Source organism: Oryctolagus cuniculus, chromosome 8 (genome assembly GCF_964237555.1).
Source record: "Oryctolagus cuniculus chromosome 8, mOryCun1.1, whole genome shotgun sequence".
Taxonomy (NCBI): Eukaryota; Metazoa; Chordata; class Mammalia; order Lagomorpha; family Leporidae; genus Oryctolagus; species Oryctolagus cuniculus.
The window spans coordinates 125,341,207-125,360,687 of NC_091439.1; the positions used below are offsets into that span (position 1 = coordinate 125,341,207).

General features: G+C 40.7%; 2 protein-coding genes across 2 annotated transcripts in view; one reads left to right on the plus strand and one right to left on the minus strand.

The window, feature by feature from the left end:
- LOC108175429 (tolloid-like protein 1) overlaps positions 1 to 19,481 on the plus strand; it is a 225,606-nt gene that overhangs the window by 97,281 nt on the left and 108,844 nt on the right. The gene's annotated exons all lie outside the window — the stretch shown is intronic.
- On the minus strand, positions 5,389 to 6,283 carry LOC138843587 (dnaJ homolog subfamily C member 24-like). Its single transcript, XM_070048212.1, has 2 exons — positions 6,108 to 6,283; positions 5,389 to 5,910 (listed from the first exon to the last, which is right to left on the minus strand). Exons 1-2 carry the CDS (start codon positions 6,214 to 6,216, stop codon positions 5,570 to 5,572), a joined length of 450 nt encoding a protein of 149 aa, XP_069904313.1. The 5' UTR covers positions 6,217 to 6,283; the 3' UTR covers positions 5,389 to 5,569.

Below are 19,481 nucleotides of genomic sequence, written 5' to 3' on the forward strand. Positions count from 1 at the left end.
AGATGGTTTATTCTCTTCTTTTGGAGTTTCCATAAACACTTTGCTCACTGTTTCTCATAAAAACATACAGAGCACATGCAGTATCCATAATTGTAATCATCCTACTCACAGGAAGCACGTTTCATGCCCTTGAATGAAGAGAATGAGAAGTTCTTACGTCTCTGATGGAAAGAGGTTGCTAGATTGTGAGGCCTACATCGCCATGCCCTGCTGCATCATGTAGATGTCTGTCCCTTCATCTGGAGAGGTTTTTCGTGCAGGTTTATCCTATAGATCTTTCCCTGCCAGACATTAGCCAGATAAGGTGATCCTGCAGGTGCCCCCCCCATTCGCTTTCTGTTTATATGGAAAGCAGGTGTAAGTGAACGTGTTCCATTTCTCTATCATTTGATGTTTTTCTTTCCCTGCTGTCCTTTGAAATGAATGTGGGAATGATTGAGGAAAATTGAAGCCAATCAAATAGACAAGTCGCCTTTGTCATACAGAGTATGTGTGGTGAGAAGTAAAGGTAAACCAGCCCACAGTTTAGGCTGATTTGGCAGAGAAAAATTCTCCATAAGTTCCATGGACAGGTCGTGTAGGGTGTGTTAGAGTATACAAGGGATCACCAAAAATCTCATAATAAAAATGTGAATTAGCTTTTTTTTTTAAAAAAAAGATTTATTTATTTATTTGAAAGTCAGAATTACACAAAGAGAGAAGGAGAGGCAGAGAGAGAGAGGTCTTCCCTCTGCTGGTTCACTTCCCAATGGGCCGCAACAGCCAGAGCTGCAATGAGCCGAAGCCAGGAGCCAGGAGCTTCCTCTGGGTCTCCCACGTGGGTGCAGGGACCCAAGGACTTGGGCCATCTTCCACTGCTTTGCCAGGCCATGGCAGAGAGCTGGATCGGAAGTGGAGTGGCCGGGATTTGGTGCCCATATGGGATGCCAGCACTGCAGGTGCTTTACCCACTACACCACAGCACTGACCCCGTGAATTAGCTTTTAATTCCATTCTCCAGGAACCTTTTGAAGCCTCTTGTATTGCAATCCTGAAGATGATATTTTGAGAGGGGAGTGTTTGAATAAAATTTTTGTATTATCCACAAAAGATACATAGCCACTTGCAATTGCTATAGAGTCAGCTGAATGTAATAATATGCATTTTTAGGAGTTAAAAAATTTTATATTCATACAACTCAGCTATTTTATGATTGTTGAAAAACAGAACAAGGTCTGTGCTCACAAACATTTAAATGGAAAGCAGTTGCCTTCAGCTTGCTTTTTCTCCCAAAGAGATTTTTTATTTAATGAGTACAAATTTCATAAGTACAAATTTAGGAATATAGTGGTTCTTCCCCCTATACCTGCCCTCTCGCCCCCACTCCCATCCCACCTCCTCCTCCCTCTCCCATCCCATTCTCCATTAAGATTAATTTTTAATTAACTTTATACACAGAAGAGCAACTCTATGCTAAGTAAAGATTTCAATAATTTGCACTCACACATGCACAAAATATAGAAAACTGAGAACAAGTTTTACAGTTAACCCTCACAGTACAACTCCTTAAGGACAGAGGTCCTGCATGGGTAGTAAGTACACAGTGACTCCTGTTGTTAATTTAACAGTTAACACTCTCATGTGTGATGTCAGTGATCACCAGAGGCTCTTGACATGTGCTGCCAAGCCTATGGAAGCCTTTTGAGTCCACAAACTCCGTCAGTGTTTAGACAAGGCCATAATCAAATTGGAAGTTCTCTCCTCCCTTTAGAGAAAAGGGCATCTTTGTTTGATGGCCTCTTCTTTCCCCTGGAGTCTCACTCACAGAGACCCTTCATGTAGGACTCTACCGCCCCCCCCCCAACAATGTCTTCGTTTTCCATGCCTGAAATTCTCTCCTGGGCTTTTCAGCCAGACCAGAATGCCTTAAGGCCTGATTCTGAGGTCAGAGTGCTGTTCAGGGCGTTTGCCATTCTATGAGTCTGCTGTGTGGACTGCTTCCCATGTTGGAACATTCTCTCCTTTTAAATTCTATCTATTGTTATTATCAGACACTTGATCTTATTTATATGATCCCTTTAACACTTAATCCTATCCATATGATCAGTTACACACTTAAAATGATCACTTTAACACTTAGATGGTGTTATTATCACCCAGTTTAATGGGATTTGGAGTCCCATGGCAAGTTTTTAGCTTCACCCTTAGAAGTACATCTGGGGGCTGGCACTGTGGCACAGTGGGTTAACGCCCTGGCCTGAAGCACCAGCATCACATATGGGCGCCAGTTTGAGACCCGGCTGTTTCACTTCCTATCCCGCTCTCTGCTATGGCCTGGGAAAGCAGTAGGGGCCAAGTCCTTGGGCCCCTGCACCCATGTGGGAAATCCAGAAGAATCTCTTGGCTCCTGGCTTCGGGTCAACGCAGCTCTGGCCGTTGTGGCCAACTGGGGAGTGAACCAATGGATGGAAGACCTCTCTCTCTACCTCTCTTCTGTCTGTGTAACTCTTTCAAATAAATAAATAAATCTTTAAAAAAAAACAAGAAGTGTGTCTGTAGGAATGTATGCAGAACTATGTAACTGCTCCCTCTCTAATTCTCACTCTTATTTTTAACTGGGATTTATTTTCAACTGACTTTATACACATATGGTTAATTCTATGTTAAGTAAAGAGTTCAACCAATGTTATTAAGAAGGAAAAAAAAAACCTGTTCCTTGACAGTCAAGACAAGGGCTGTTCAAGTCATTGCTTCTCATAGTGTCGATTTCACTTCTGCAGGTTACCTTTTGGGTGCTCTGCTAGTTATCAGTTACCACAGATCAGGGAGAATGCATGGTATTTGTCCCTTTGGGACTGACTGACTTATTTCACTAAGTATGATGTTTTCCAGATTCATCCATTTTGTTGCAAATGAGTGGATTTCATTTTTTACCACTGTGTAATATTCCATAGAGTACATATCCCATAATTTCTTTATGCAGTCTTCAGTTGAGAGGAACTTAGGTTGATTGCATGTCTTAGCTATTGTGAATTGAACTAAAATAAACATAGGGGTGCATATAACTCTCTTATTTGCTGCTTTTCATTTCTGTTGGGTAAATTCCAAGGAGTTGGATGGCTGGGTCACATAGTAGGACTATATTTAGATTTCTGAGGTACCTCCAAATTGTCTTTCATAGTGGTTTTATCAGTTAATATTCCCACCAACAGTAGGATACCTTTCCCCAAATCATCGCCAGCATTCATTGTTTTTTGATTTCTATATGAAAGCCATTCTGTCTGGGGTGAAATGAAACAATCATTGTGGTTTTGATTTGCATTTCCCAGACGGCTAGTGATCCTGAGCATTTTCTCTTGTGTCTGTTGGCCATTTGGATTTCCTTTTTTGAAAATTGGCTGTTTAAGTCCTTTGCCCATTTCTTAGCTGTGTTGTTTGTTTTGTTGTTGTTGAGTTTCTTGGTCTCTTTATATATTCTGGTTATTAATCCTTTATCAGCTGCATAGTTTGCAAATAATTTCTCCCAGTCTTTTGGTTGCCTCTTCACTTGCCTGAGTGTTTCAGAGCTTCTTAATTTGATGTAATCCCATTTGTTATTATTATTTTTTTGGCTTTGATTGCCTGTGCCTTTGGGGTCTTTTCCAGGAACTCTTTGTCTGTGCCAGTGTTTTGCAGGGTTTCATCAATACTCTCTATTAATTTGATGATATCAGGTCATAGATTCAGGTCTTTAATCCATTTTGAATGGATCTTTGAGTAAGGTATAAGGTTGGAGTTCTGCTTCATGTGGAAATCCAGTTTTCCTAGCACCATTGTTTGAAGAGACTGCTCTTGTTCTAGGGATTGGTTTTAGCTCCTTGGTCAAATATAAGTTGATTGTAGATGCTTGGCTTGATTTCTGGTGTCTCTATGCTGTTCCATTGGTCTTTTCATCTGTTTTTGTCTCAGTACCAGGCTGTTTGATAGTAACTGCCTTGTAGTATGTCTTGAAATTTGGTATTGTCATGCCTCTGGCTTTTTGTTGTGTAACATGGCTTTAGCTATTAGAGGTTTCCTGTGTTTTCAGATGAATTTCAGCTTCATTTTTTCTAGATCTAAGAAGAATGTCTTTGGTATTTTGATTAGTATTTTTTTTGTTTCAACTTTTTTATTTCTTCTCTGATTTTAATTATTTCTTTTCCCCTACTAGTTTTGGGTTTCGTTTGCTGTTGTTTTTCTAGATCCTTGAGGTGCATTAATTGCTCATGTATTTCCAATTTCTTGATATAGGCACCAATTGCTATAAACTTTCCTCTTAACACTGCTTTTGCTGTATACCATAAGTTTTGGTATGTTGTATTGTCATCTTCATTTGTTTCCAGAAATTTTTGGATTTCTCTTTTGATTTCTTCTATGACCCACTGTCCATTCAGGAGTGTGTTGTGCAGTCTCCATTTGTTTACATATGATCTGGAGATTCCTGAGTTGCTGATTTCCAGCTTCATTGCATTATGGTCCAAGAAGATGCATGGTATGATTTTTTTCATTTAATTTGCTGAGATTTGTTTTATGTGGTCTATTGATCACTTAGCATGTGGTCAACCCTAAAGAAAGTTCCATGCACTGTTGAGAAAAATGTATATTCTGTGGCTGTAGGATAGAAGGCTCTGTAAATATCTGCTAAGTCTGTTTGGCCTATGGTGTCAATTAATTCTTTTGTTTCCTTATTGATTTTCTGTCTGTTTAATCTGTCCATTGCTGAAAGTGGGGTATTGAAGTCCCCCTTTACCATAGTGTTTGAGTCTATATCTCCCTTTAAATCAATTAACATTTCTTTCAAATAGCCAGGTGCCCTGTAATTAGGTGTATATACATTTATAATAGTCACAGTCCTGCTAAATTGTTCATTTAATAATTACATAGTCTCCTTTGTCTCTTTTAATAATTTTTTAAAGATTTATTTATTTGCTTGAAAGGCAGTTACAGAGAGGCAGAGGCAGAGGCAGAGGCGGCGATGTGTGTTGGGGGAGATCTTCCATTGGCTGGTTCACTCCCCAGATGGCTGCAACGGCTGGAGCTGCAATGATCCGAAGCCAGGAGCCAGGAACTTCTTCTAGGTCTCCCACGTGGGTGCAGGGGCCCAAGGACTTGGGCCATACTGTGCTGCTTTTGCAAGCCATAGTAGAGAGCTAGATTGGAAGTGGAGTAACTGGTACTCGAACTGGTGCACACAAAGGATGCCAGCACTGCAGGTGGTGGCTTTATCAGCTACACCACTTTGCTGGCCTCTCTTTTTTTTGTCTCAACTAAACTGATCTTTTTTTAACTTTTATTTAATGAATATAATTTTTTTTTTTTTTAGGAATTCATAAAATATAATTCAGTCCTGTCTGTGACAACCTGTATATATAAATTATAAATACATACAAATTAGTAAGTTAATTTTTTTATTTATCTAAGTTGCCCTTTTCTTGACAGTCTTATATTGTCTTTGCAAATAATAGGTCTGACAACAAAAGAATCCATTTCCTTGAATGAACCAAGCTCAAATAGCCTCTCATCGTTTCAGAATATACAATTAAAGAATTCCAAATGGTAAACAATTTTAGCTCTAATGAAGGAGTTCTATAATTAGTGAACATGTATCACAAGAAATCAGGTTAGCTTGTTCAGCTTCCTCTTTGGAAATAATGTATTTTCCACCACATCGGCAACTCCAAGAAAAAGAATGATCGTCTTCATTCCAAGACATTTCTTCAAGATATACTTGGGCATCTACTGGTCCCACATTTCTTAGGTCATCTTCATGCCGCTGCAGGTCATACTCTTTTTTTGTCTCTTCATTCCCGAGGATTTTCCACGCCTGATCAACTTCGATGAACTTCTGTAAACATTCCTCCACCGTTCCTGCTGGAACATCTGTACTTTGTTTATCTGGATGATACTTCTCAGCTGAGGTTGAACACGGCAACCTTTGCCTTCATGTTCCAGCTGTCATACTGCAAATGTGTCTGTTCCACGAGATACTTATTGTCATGTTTTTCACATTTGTATGCTTTTTCTTGGTAATTGTCCTGCTTCAAATGCACCCAAGCAGACTGCATGAAATGCTATCTAGTGTTCTTTAGGGCGAGAAGCCTGTGATGTACACTTTAATATGAGTTTCTGATACTTCTGTTTTAGGTCTGACACATTCTCAGAGGGGTCGGCCCCCAGAATGCTATACCAATCCTTTTTTGGTATCTGTTCAAATGCCATCCTCCATTGTAGCAGAAGGGAGCCTTCTCAGATCTGCAAACTTCCCATCACCACCGGCTCTCTCTGGGTGACTCGAATATAAATTTAAAGTACAGCTTATGGATTAGAATGGCTTCCCCCCCACCCAATGACGTCCATCCCACCCGCAACCCTCCCATCTCCCGCTCTCTCTCCCCTTCCATTCATATCAAGATTCATTTTCAATTTTCTTTATATACAGAAGATCAGTTTAGTATACATTAAGTAAAGATTTCAACAATTTGCACCCACATAGAAACACAAAGTGAAAAATACTCTTTGAGTACACGTTATAGCAGTAAATCACAATGTACAACACATTAAGGACAGAGATCCTACATGAGGAGTAAGTGCACAGTGACTCCTGTTGTTGAATTTACAAGTTGACACTCCTGTTTATGGCCTCAGTAATCTCCCTATGCACCAGTCATGAGTTTCCAAGGCTATGGAAGCCTTTTGAGTTCACCGACTCTGATCATATTTAGACAAGGTCATAGTCAATGTGGAAGTTCTTTCCTCCCTTCAGGGAAAGGTACCTCCTTCTTTGAAGACCTGTTCTTTCCACTGGGATCTCACTCACAGAGATCTTTCATTTAGGTCGGTTTTTTGTTTTTTGTTTTTGTTTTTTTTTTTTTTTTGCCAAAGTGTCTTGGCTTTCCATGCCTGAAATACTCTCATGGGCTCTTCAGCCAGATCCGAATGCATTTAGGGCTGATTCTGAGGCCAGAGTGCTGTTTAGGACATCCGCCATTCTATGAGTCTGCTGTGTATCCCGCTTCCCATGTTCAATCGTTCTCTCCCTTTTTTATTCTATCGGTTAGTATTAGCAGACACTAGTCTTGTTTATGTGCTCCCTTTGACTCTTAGTCCTTTCATTATGATCAATTGTGAACTGAAATTGATCACTGGGACTAGTGAGATGGCATTGGTACATGCCACCTTGATGGGATTGAATTGGAATCCCCTGGTATGTTTCTAACTCTACCGTTTGGGGCAAGTCAGCTTGAGCATGTCCCAAATTGTACATCTCTTCCCTCTCTTATTCCACTCTTATATTTAACAGGGATCACTTTTCAGTTAAATTTCAACACTTAAGCATAACTGTATTAATTACAGAATTAAACCAATAGTATTAAGTAGAACAGACAAAAAATACTGAGAGGGATAACGTATTACATTGTTCTTCAACAGTCAGGGCTATGGCTGATCAAGTCACCATTTCTCATAGTGTCCATTTCACTTCAACAGGTTTCCTTTTTGGTCTTCAGTCACTTGTCACTGATCAGGGAGAACATATGGTATTTGTCCCTTTGGGACTGGCTTATTTCACTCAGCATGATGTGTTCCAGATTCCTCCATTTTGTTGCAAATGACCGGATTTCATTGATTTTACTGCTGTATAGTATTCTAAAGAGTACATATCCCATAATTTCTTTATCCAGTCTACCGTTGATGGGCATTTAGGTTGGTTCCAGGTCTTAGCTGTTGTGAATTGAGCTGCAATAAACATTAGGGTGCAGACCGCTTTTTTGTTTGCCAATTTAATTTCCTTTGGGTAAATTCCAAGGAGTGGGATGGCTGGATTGAATGGTAGGTTACATTCAGGTTTCTGAGGAATCTCCAAACTGACTTCCATAGTGGCTTGACCAGTTTGCATTCCCACCAACAGTGGGTTAGTGTCCCTTTTCCCCCACATCCTTGCCAGCATCTGTTGTTGTTAGATTTGTGTATGTGAGCCTTTCTAACTGGGGTGAGGTGAAACCTCATTGTGGTTTTGATTTGCATTTCTCTGATTGCTAGTAATCTTGAACATTTTTCATGTGCCTGTTGGCCATTTGGATTTCCTCTTTTGAAAAATGTCTATTGAGGTCCTTGGCCCATCTCTTAAGTGGGTTGTTGGTTTTGTTTTTGTGGAGTTTCTTGATCTCTTTGTAGATTCTGGTTATTAACCCTTTTTCTGTTGCATAGTTTGCAAATATTTTTTCCCATTCTGTCGGTTGTCTCTTCACTCTCCTGACTGTCTCTTTTGCAGTACAGAAACTTCTCAATTTGATGCAATCCCAATAGTTGATTTTGGCTTTGACTGCCTGTGCCTCCCGGGTCTTTTCCAGAAATTCTTTGCCTGTGCCAATATCTTGAAGGGTTTCTCCCATGTTCTCTAATAACTTGATGGTGTCAGGTTGTAGATTTAGGTCTTTAATCCATGTTGAGTGGATTTTTGTGTAAGGTGTAAGGTAGGGGTCTTGCTTCATGCTTCTGCACATGGAAATCCAGTTTTCCCAGCACCATTTATTGAATAGACTGTCCTTGCTGCAGGAATTGGTTTTAGATCCTTGATCACATATAAGTTGGCTGTAGATGTTTGGGTTGATTTCTGGTGTTTCAATTCTGTTCCATTGGTCTATCCATCTGTTTCTGTACCAGTACCATGCTGTTTTGATTACAACTGCCCTGTAGTATGTCCTGAAATCTGGTATTGTGATGCCTCTGGCTTTGTTTTTGTTGTACAAGATTGCTTTAGCTCTTCGAGGTCTCTTGTGCCTCCATATAAATTTCAGCACCATTTTTTCCAGATCTGAGAAGAAGGTCTTCGGTATCTTGATTGGTATCGCATTGAATCTATAAATTGCTTTTGGGAGAATGGACATTTTGATGATATTGATTCTTCCAATCCATGAGCATGGAAGATTTTTCCATTTCTTGGTATCCTCTTCTATTTCTTTAAGGTTTTGTAATTTTCATCGTAGAGATCTTTAACGTCCTTGGTTAAGTTTATTCCAAGGTATTTGATTGTTTTTGTAGCTATTGTGAATGGGATTGATCTTGGAAGTTCTTCCTCAGCCATGGCATTGTCTGTGTATACAAAGGCTGTTGATTTTTGTGCATTGATTTTATACCCTGCTACTTTGCCAAAATCTTCTATGAGTTCCAACAGTCTCTTAGTAGAGTTCTTTGGGTCCCCTAAGTAAAGAATCATATCGTCTGCAAAGAGGGATAGTTTGAGTTCTTCCTTCCCAATTTGTATCCCTTTAATTTCTTTTTCTTGCCTAATAGCTCTGGCTAGAACCTCCAGAACTATATTGAATAGCAGTGGTGAGAGTGGGCATCCCTGTCTGGTACCAGATCTCAGTGGAAATGCTTCCAGCTTTTCCCCATTCAATAGGATGTTGGCTGTGGGTTTTTCGTAGATTGCTTTGATTGTATTGAGGAATGTTCCCTCCAAACATAGTTTGCTTAGAGTTTTCATCATGAACGGGTGTAACTGAAATGTGATCCCTGTTAAATATAAGAGTGGGAATAAGAGAGGGAAAAGATGTACAATTTGGGACATGCTCAAGATGACTTGCCCCAAACAGTATAGTTAGAAACATACCAGGGGACTCCAATTTAATCCCATCAAGGTGGCATGTACCAATGCCATCTCACTAGTCCAAGTGATCAATTTCAGTTCACAATTGATCATAATGAAAGGACTAAGAGTCAAAGGGAGCACATAAACAAGTCTAGTACCTGCTAATACTAACCGATAGAATAAATAAAGGGGAGAGTGATCCAACATGGGAAGCGAGATACTCAGCAGGCTCATAGAATGGCGGATGTCCTAAACAGCACTCTGGCCTCATAATCAGTCCTTAAGGCATTCGGATCTGGCTGAAAAGCCCATGAGAGTATTTCAGGCATGGAAAGCCAAGACACTCTGGAAAAAAAAAAAAAAACACCTAAATGAAAGATCTCTGTGAGTGAGATCCCAGTGGAAAGAACAGGTCTTCAAAGAAGGATGTACCTTTCTCTGAAGGGAGGAGAGAGCCTCCACTTTGACTATGACCTTATCTAAACAAGATAAGAGTCGGCGAACTCAAGGGGCTTCCATAGCCTTGGAAACTCATGACTGGTGCATAGGGAGATTACTGATGCCATAAACAGGAGTGTCAATTTGTAAAGTCAACAACAGGAGTCACTGTGCACTTACTCCTCATGTAGGATCTCTGTCCTTAATGTGCTGTACATTGAGACTTAATGCTATAATGAGTACTCAAACAGTATATTTTGCTTTGTGCTTCTATGGGGGTGCAAACTGTTGAAATCTTTACTTAATGTATACTAAACTGATCTTCTGTAAAAAAAAAAAAAAAAGAAGAAGAAATTATTAATCCCCAACTTGACTCTCGCTGGGATTAAACATGACAATAGGTCTGATCTGATTTCATCATCATTTAAAAAATCATCTATTATTTTTCACTTTATGTTTGTGTGGGAGCTAACTGTTGAAATCTTTACTTAATGTATGCTAAACTGATCTTCTGTATATAAAGAGAATCAAAAATGAATCCTCATGTGAATGGAAGGGGAGAGGGAGTGGGAAAGGGGAGGGTTGCGGGTGGGAGGGACGTTATGGGGGAGAAGCCATTGTAATCCATAAGCCGTACTTTGGAAATTTATATTCATTAAATAAAAGTTAAAAAAAAGTTCAGTAAAAAAAAAAAAAGAAAGAAATGCAGGATGTATAAAGTTAAATTTTCAAGCTGTGTCATCCTTGATATTGGCTAAGCTCTTTCAGGAAGTATTCATAAAGCTGAGAACCAGATCCAAAATCTTAGCTAGGGAAACACAAATATTCAGTGTGATCTCTGAGACTAAATTTACAAAGTACTTGAGAAATGTGGATCTCCCAGAATGTTCACAAGTTTTTGGTATAACAGGATAACAGCGAATCCATCTCTGATCCATTTAATATGATTATAAATATGGATATGGAAGGTGATGTTTATTTTCATTCAAGTATAGAATTCCAACAATATGTGACTTCGCTTAGCCATTAACTGTCTGTTTTCACTATAATTAGTGGAAAAGGATAAAAAGCCAAATATGGGAATGGACATTTGGTACAAAGCTGGGTATGGTTAATATACTGTGACAAATCTGAGATGTTAATAAAGTAAATGGGTATGTAGGAGCTCATTGTGATACTATCTCATGACTTCAGTTTTGTAAATTTAGAATTAATAACAATAAAGGGAAAAAATTAAAAGTGCCAGAGTTCAAGCCCTGACTCCATTTGCACTTCCAAGTTAATGTTAAAGTGCATCCTGGGACACTACTGGTGATGGTTTAAGTCTTGGGTCCCTGACACTCACACCAGATACCTAAGTTGAGTTGCAGTCTCCTGACTTCAGCCTGGCCCAGTTTTGGCAGTTGAGAAGCAAAGCAGTTGATGGGAGATCTCTGAGTCTCCCTGTGTTTCTGTCCTTTGCTCTTCCTTTTCAAATAAATACTAATAAAGAAATAAAATTTAAAATGTAAGAGTACCTCCTTCTGTGTTTCAAAGGACACCACATTTTTCAGGTGTTAGCCACTTTTCCAGAAGCCTTTCATTTGTGAGTCTGCTACATGGCACTCTAAAATGACCCAGAATAACTGTATCAGCAAGGATATTTTAAGGTAGCTTTGTGCATTTTCTTCTGCACCTGGGTTACAATAGGACGAAAAGGTGTTTTCAGTTGAAACTGACTCGGCACAAGTCTAAAGTAGCAATATAAATAAAGAATTAAGGTCAAGGAAGACATGAAGGAGAAGAAACCTGCAAACTTTGGGTGTCTTTGTCTAATTTAGAAAAAAGAAGAAAAGCAGATTAGGGTACCCATGACAACAGATATTCAGGAAAGTACATTTTGAAACACAATAAATGCGTACTAAACCAAACTCAAATAGTTGAGCAAACTCAAACAGTTGAGTTGTCTTATTAAAAATGTCAGCTTCTGTCAAAAGGACCAGTACATCAAGATGTGTTAAGTGATCTTTTATAAAATTTTAAAATAGGAAAGGGAACAAAGGATTATGTTGTAGGAAGCTGCATTCCATAGAAACTCAAATGCAATCTTTTATCTTTAATGGATTAATTCATGACGTGGTGAAGGTCCTGATTCTTCCAAGGAAGAGACAAGAGGTGTTTATTAAGGCTGCAGAAGTCTGGGGAAAGCCGTCTTTTCAGAACTCGTGGTGTGTTAGCATGTTTTAGCTGGCCATTGCATTGAAAGATAGGCATAGCAGGTAAAGCTGCTGCCTGCAGTGCCGGCATCCCATTTAGGCTCTGGTTTGAGCCCCAGCTGCTCCCCTTCCAATCTAGCTCCCTGCTAATGTGCCTGGGAGAGCAGTAGAAGATGGCTCAAGTGCTTGGGCCCCCCCTGCACCCACCTGGGAGACCTGGGTGAAGCTCCTGACTCTGGCTTCGTTAAGGCCATTTGGTGAGTGAACCAGTGGATGGAAGACTTTCTAGTGTCTCTCTCTCTCTCTCTCTCTCTCTCTCTCTCTTTCTATATATATATATATATATATTTTTTTTTTTTTCAAATAAATCTTTTTTTTTTTTGACAGGCAGAGTGGACAGTGAGAGACAGACAGAGAGAAAGGTCTTCCTTTGCCGTTGTTCACCCCCAAAATGGCCGCTGTGGCCAGCATATCACGCTGATCCAAAGGCAGGAGCCAGGTGCTTCTCCTGGTCTCCGATGCAGGTGCAGGACCCAAGGACTTGGGCCACCCTCCACTGCACTCCCAGGACACAGCAGAGAGCTGGACTGGAAGAGGAGCAACTGGGACAGAATCCGGCACCCCGACCAGGACTAGAACCCGGGGTGCCGGTGCTGCAGGCGGAGGATTAGCCTATTGAGCTGCGATGCCGGCCCAAATAAATAGATCTTTAAAAAAAAAAAAGAAAAAGATAAGACATCTAACCTTTCGGATGAGAATTAAACTTTCACTAAATAAAGGACAGTGTATTTGCTGAGCCAGGAACATAGGAGGAGTCTCATTGAAAGGATTCTGGCAAGGAAAGAAAGTGAGGTCCCATCTCCTAGGGCTATGGAAATTGCAGACTAGGTTTCAGGGTTAGAGAGCAGAGGGGGGCTTGCAAAAGGTGCTTTTGGGTGAAATTAATTTCACCTGCTGATCGTGATACTTAAAGCTGCCACATCGTCAGATGTTGCTCTTCTGTCTGAATATGGGGTCACACTTAGACGTCATGAGAACTATTTAGAAATAATGGAAAGCACAATGCAAAGCCAAGAATCAACAGAAACAACAGAAAAAGCACTGCTGTGTCACATCTATGAGGTTTTAAGGATCTCTAGAATTAACATCATTTGTCCTTTACCTCTGTATTTTACTCTGTTTTCGTTCTCTTTCTATTTGGAAATAACTTGAGTATTAAAATGGACAGTTACTCACCAGTCTAGTTTTATTGTCTCTTTTTATCTTTGTCCATTTTATTATATATATGTATATGTATATATAATTTTGTTTGAAAGGTAGAATGACAGAGGAAGGGGGGTGGGTATAGAGAGTTATCTTCCATTTGCTAATCCATCCCCAAATGGCCACAGCTGCCCGCTGGGCCAGGCTGAAGTCAGGGTCTCCACGTGGGTGGCAGGACCCTAGCACTCAGACCATCATCTGCTTTTATCCCAAGTGCTTAGCAGGAAGGTGGATCAGAAGTGGAGCAACTGGGACTCAAACTGGTGGTAATATGGGATGCACCACAATGTCAGCCTCTATTTTTGTCCTTTTATAAATTGTTATTTTAGTGGCAGTGAAAGAAAGAGACAGACAGACTTAGAGCTCCCATCTGCTGGCCCAATCCCTAAATGCCCGCAGTGGCTCTTACTTGGCTGGCTGAAACTGGGAACTAGAAATTCAATGCAAGTCTCCCATATGGGTGGCAGGAACCAAATTACTTGAACTGTCACCACTGCTTCTACATTAGTTAGAATCTGGAGTCAGGAGCCAGAGCAGGGAATTGGATGTAGTGTGGGCATGGTGTGTTTTCGTTTTTGTTTTTTGTAAGCAAGATTTAAGTCAGAGACTTCCAGCCAGAGTGGCCTGGAGGGGGCTCTGAGAGAGACAAAACCCAAAGGGGCTAGTGATACTGGGGTTTCTAAGCACAATTTGGGGGAAGAAGAAAACACTTCTCAGTTTGATATTCAGTTACAAGGCAAGGACAAAACCCATCAAAAGACCTGATCGTAGCTTTTTATCCTGTCTGGCTTGCTCATAATAAAACAAGAGTCATCAGAGGGTGGGATACCTAATTTGTTTTACAGTAAACTGGGAGCTCAAAAGGGTGGAATCACCACCCCCTTGCTATTCTCAAAAGACTGGAAATTCTCAATGAGTGGGGCAGGCACTTTTGACCTTGCTAAAAGGTCTGCACCCTCAGTTTCCACTAGGACCAACCCTGGCTGCCTATGAACCCATCTGATTCCTCACATTCCTCCCCCTGAAGAATGGACCCTAACTTCTGTTAGGGGTATGGGATGATGACCACTCTGGCTTCTTCAAGCTGAGTATGGGCAAGGTAGGGAACAGCAGTCGAGAGGGTTCCAGCAGGAGGGGGCCTCTTGAGGGGGTGCAGTGCCAGCTCGCAGAAACTGCTTCCCCCTGAGGTTTCATGTTCACGGTGTTTTAACTGATGTCTTAACCACTGGGATAAATGCTTGCCCCTAGTTTTTCTTTACAGATCTACACTGAATGTATGCCTATAGCTTTTAAGCTAATTATTAAAACAATTCTCCCTATTTTATAAATGGGAGTAGATGCTCATTTGGGAATAAGCGAATTGCTCAGAATATACTCAAATATAAATATATTTGTTGACAAAATATTTGCTTAATATATGAAGAGTGCTGAAATTTAAAAAATTTATGTGGAGATGAATTACCTTTTTATTCAAGTACCTGACTTTTGGTTCCATCTGGAAAATCAAATAATTGCCAATCAGTTAAAAACATCCTATTAATTTATCATGGCTTAAAAGTAGATATTAAACTGCAAAGATTTTTCTAGCTAGGTTATTGTTTACATTAAATGGACATTGTAAGCAGATACAGATCTTGGGGGCCATATTTCCTCTTTCTTGAAGAGTTTGTATTGACAATGCACATGGAAGAGCTATAGTTTTAATCACAGAACATGACGTGAGCCCTCCTGAGCTGATAAAAGGAATCATCGCCAGGCTGCCAAGTTAGGTTGAATATTGCGTCTCTGCATCCAGTTAGGTATCTAAGTCCCCATCAGACTGCTTTCAAACCTTATCTCCATCTTTCCATTAAGGAGAAGACATTCAGTGTGTCCTCCTGAGCAATGCAGCGCTGACCTCTTATCGGTTATGCCACTTCCTGGCCTCAGATAGTTTCTTTAGTATCAAGCAGTTTCTTTTTTTAAATTAAGCTCTTCTTTATGGGCTTACGTTTCATGCTTAATTTCTAAGTAGATTATCTGTTTCAAAAGTAATGTCTTCATACATGAAAATTTTCAAATATTATATATACATAATAAATTAGTTTGCTGCTATTCCTAGGTTGGCTACATGTACATAACTTTCTATAACTCAGGAGAATTCAGAGGGTTTTTGATTATCTGCAAGAGTTTTAGTTCTAGTATTATTCAGAATTCTTTTTGGAACTTATCTCTCACTGTAAGTTAGTTCAGAAAGTACATAGTGGCTATTTCCATCAGTGTATTTTTATATTGCATATAGTTTCTGGTGGATAAAAGGTAATTATAAGGTTCAGTAGTATATAATAAGTTTAATATTTTGTTGTTTAGTAGGACACATTTAATAGGATGAAGCAGCTGATTGATTTTTTAAATTTAATTTAATTTTTTTTGACAGAGTTAGACAGAGAGAGAGACAGAGAGAAAGGTCTTCCTTTTCCATTGGTTCACCCCCTAAATGGCCTCTATGGCTGGCGCGCAGTGCTGATCCGAAGCCAGGAGCCAGGTACTTCCTCCTGGTCCCCCACGCGGGTACAGGGCCCAAGCACCTGGGCCATCCTTCACTGCCTTCCCGGGCCACAGCAGAGAGCTGGACTGGAAGAGGAGCAACTGGGACAGAACCGGCACCCCAACCTGGGCTGGAACCTGGAGTGCCGACGCCGCAGGCGGAGGATTAGCGTAGTGAGCTGAGGCACCGGCGGCTGATTGATTTAACATACAATTATCAGAAGAAAGCCAAGAATTTATTGTAATTTTATGTGGGAGAGTCTTCATCTATGAAATTCAGATGGAGAATTAAGATAGTTTACTGATAATAGGAACTTTCAATTTACCATACATTTAAATTTTTATGAATTTATTTAGAAGTCAGAGACAGATATTGAGGGACACGTAGTGAGACACAGATTGAAGGAAGGGAGGGAGAGAGACAGGGAAAGTATGAATGAATCAGACACATCCTCTGGTTCATTCCTCGAATGCCCACAACACTTAGGTCTGGGGCTGAGGCCGGGACCTGGAGCCGAGTTCAGGCCAGGTCTCGAATGTGTGTGATAGGGACCCAGCCACCTGAGCGATCACCTGCTGCCTCCCAGGGTCTGCATTTGTGCAAGTTTGAATTGGGAGCTAAACTGAGACTCAGACCCAAGGCCTCCAATATGAGATATGGGTGTCTTGTGTGGCATCCAAACAGCTAAGCCAAACATCTGCCCCCATCACCCTAAATTTATATCCATATTTTTGAACACTAAGCAATACAGACAAAGATGATTATTTCAGCACCGTAATGTCTGAGTGTGGTGACCATTGCACTTCTGTGCTGAGAATCAGTCTCAGGCTCACCACGGGTGGGGTATGAGGACCTATGTGCATGTGCTTAGTGATCATTCAGCATAGTTATGATTGTTGTTATCAAGGCTTGTTTCTGCACACTCAACTGAACTTTTAGTTTCCTATCTGCAAATGAGGAATAACACTTCACTCATAGGTCTGGTGTGAAGATTAAATAACACATATGAAGGTTTGAGGATAGTGCTTAGTCCATGGAAAACAGAACAATAATGACAACTTCCAATAATGTGCATCATTAGGGCAGTGTAACTCCTTGACTTCAAATTTTGGAAAACAGTATAAATTGTTTTGTGTTTTCACAGGATATTAACTTGAGTGCTTATTTAAGCATATTAGCCTTTCAGAATGTTTAATGTTAATTACTGTAGTTGTAGACAATTCTTTTTCATTTTAAACATCTTATATTAATTCATGACACTCTGATTTAAATTCCTAAATTAATAATGATGCTTATTATAATGATGATGTCATGATACCGTGATATTACTAAGAACATAAGCTGCAAGTAGTTCTGAACTAAGCTGAACCCCAGAAACATTAAGGCCGCCTGAGTATCTCAGCTACGCATGAACAATTAAGAAATGAAATCACTAGCTGTAATTGAAGAAATCATGTTTGGGTATAGCAGGTTTCACAGGAAACCAAAGAAGGTGAATGCAAGGCAACCCCGAATGATAAAATAGTCTGCATTACCTCTTTAGCATCTTAAGAGATAATGACAGTTGAGCTCTGAAGTGTGTTTTCCAGAAACTACATAGAAATACAGCACTATTTTTCAAAATTTCACTTAAGTGAAGCTCTTTTAAGGCCTTTTTATTCTGTGGTAATTAATGAAACTTAAATAACCAGTATGCAAGTATCTTAGTAGATAATATTCTATTCTTATTGCTATTTTAAGCTTTAGTTTATTTATTTGAAAGGCAGAGCAACTGAGAGAGAGAGAGAGAGAGAGAGAGAGAGAGAGAGAGAATGAATCCTGCACTCACTAGTTCACTCCCTAGATCTCTAAATGGTCATGACAACAAGGCCTGAGCCAAGGTGAAGCCAGAAACAAGGGTCTCCGTCCAGGTCTCATATGGGCGGCAGGGGCCCTAGTATATGGGCCATCTTCTGTTGCCTTCACAGGCACAGTATCAGGAAGCTGCATAGGGAGCGGAGCAGCCAAGCAGCCAGGACTGAAGCCTCCCTCCAGCAGGGGATGCCAGTGTCACAGGCAGCTGCCTGACCTGATGTGCTGCAGCACGGGCCTCCATTTTCATTCTTACAAAGCTGGACTGTATCAGCCATTAGCACATATGCACTCCAGTGACTGTGGTGACGAGGTCTCAGGGTTGACTGAGCATACTGTATCTGTGGGGACGAGAGGATCTTAGGAATTGCTCAAGTCTATCATGGCATGTTCCTGGGGAAGATGTCCAAATTCAGTAGTGTTGTGCGTGGGGCTGGTTAGCTTCCTGTCCCACACGTCATCATCTGCCACAACAAGGCAGCTTCCAAGCTGCAGCCTTCACGTTCTTGTGTTTTTTTTTTTTTTCTATTATTTGCGCCCAGTTTGCTGCACTCAGCAGGACCACCGCCTCCATTTTATGCCTCTAGAGTCCTGACACTATCCTCATGTTAATGAACAGTGATATAATTATCTGCTAATCTTTATGTTGCTTAATTAAATCATGTGTACAAATTTGAACACTTTAGCTTGGCTTCATATGACTGCTTCTCCCCCATAACCAAAATCTGCTCTGAACTCTTGTCATCATTTAACATGTCCCATTTAGATTTCTTGGACTAGTGAATTTGCAGTGTTTCCCAGCTTCTTCCTCTTCTTTATTGAGACTTTCTGTTTATTTATTGAAATAGTTCAGCAGTTGCTCCTTATATAGTAAGTGGTCTTTAAGTGCATGCACAGAAAAACCAGCCCTTGGCAGAGTTCAGCAGGAAGGAAATGACTGTAGAAACTTCACAAGATCAAAGGAATAGCTAACGTTGCTGGTGCTATACACAGTCCAGCTACAAACTCCTGAGCGGAATCTGACTGGTGGAACTTAGGTCAGATGCTCGCTTTATGTCTAAGGTGGTTTCATTTCTATCCCTGGAGTGGAGGCACTGACCCGAGGAGCAACGTCCCGAAGGGGAGGAAGGATGCTACAACAAGGAGGGGGAAAGGCTGCTGGGAGATCGCTCCGTCCCTATGGAAAACGCTCTGCTTCTGGCCCAGTCCTCTTTGTCTCTCCATTCTCTAACCCACTGGAGGTGAGTGTACATTTTCAGATGGGGGCAGACATCTGGCCTACTAGTTAGAGTGCTGGTAAAGACCCTGATGTGCCATCTCAGAGCGTGTGGGTCCTGGAACAAGCTCCAGCCCCTGAGCAGCTCCAGCTGATCCAGATCCTGGCAGGCAGTGGTGAAGGCTAGTTGGCTTCCTTAGGGGAGCCTGGGTTGAGTTCTCAACTCCTGGCTTTCCCTTGGCTCAGGCCCTGTTACTGTGGGCATTTAGGAAGTGCACCAGTTGATGGGAGCTCTGTCCGTCTGTCTCTCTGCCTGTCAACAAATGAAAACAAATAAATTTTAAAAATCTCCAAACTAATTTTAGTTTTATAAAGTAAATGTTTTTGCTCTTTTCTGCTATTTTC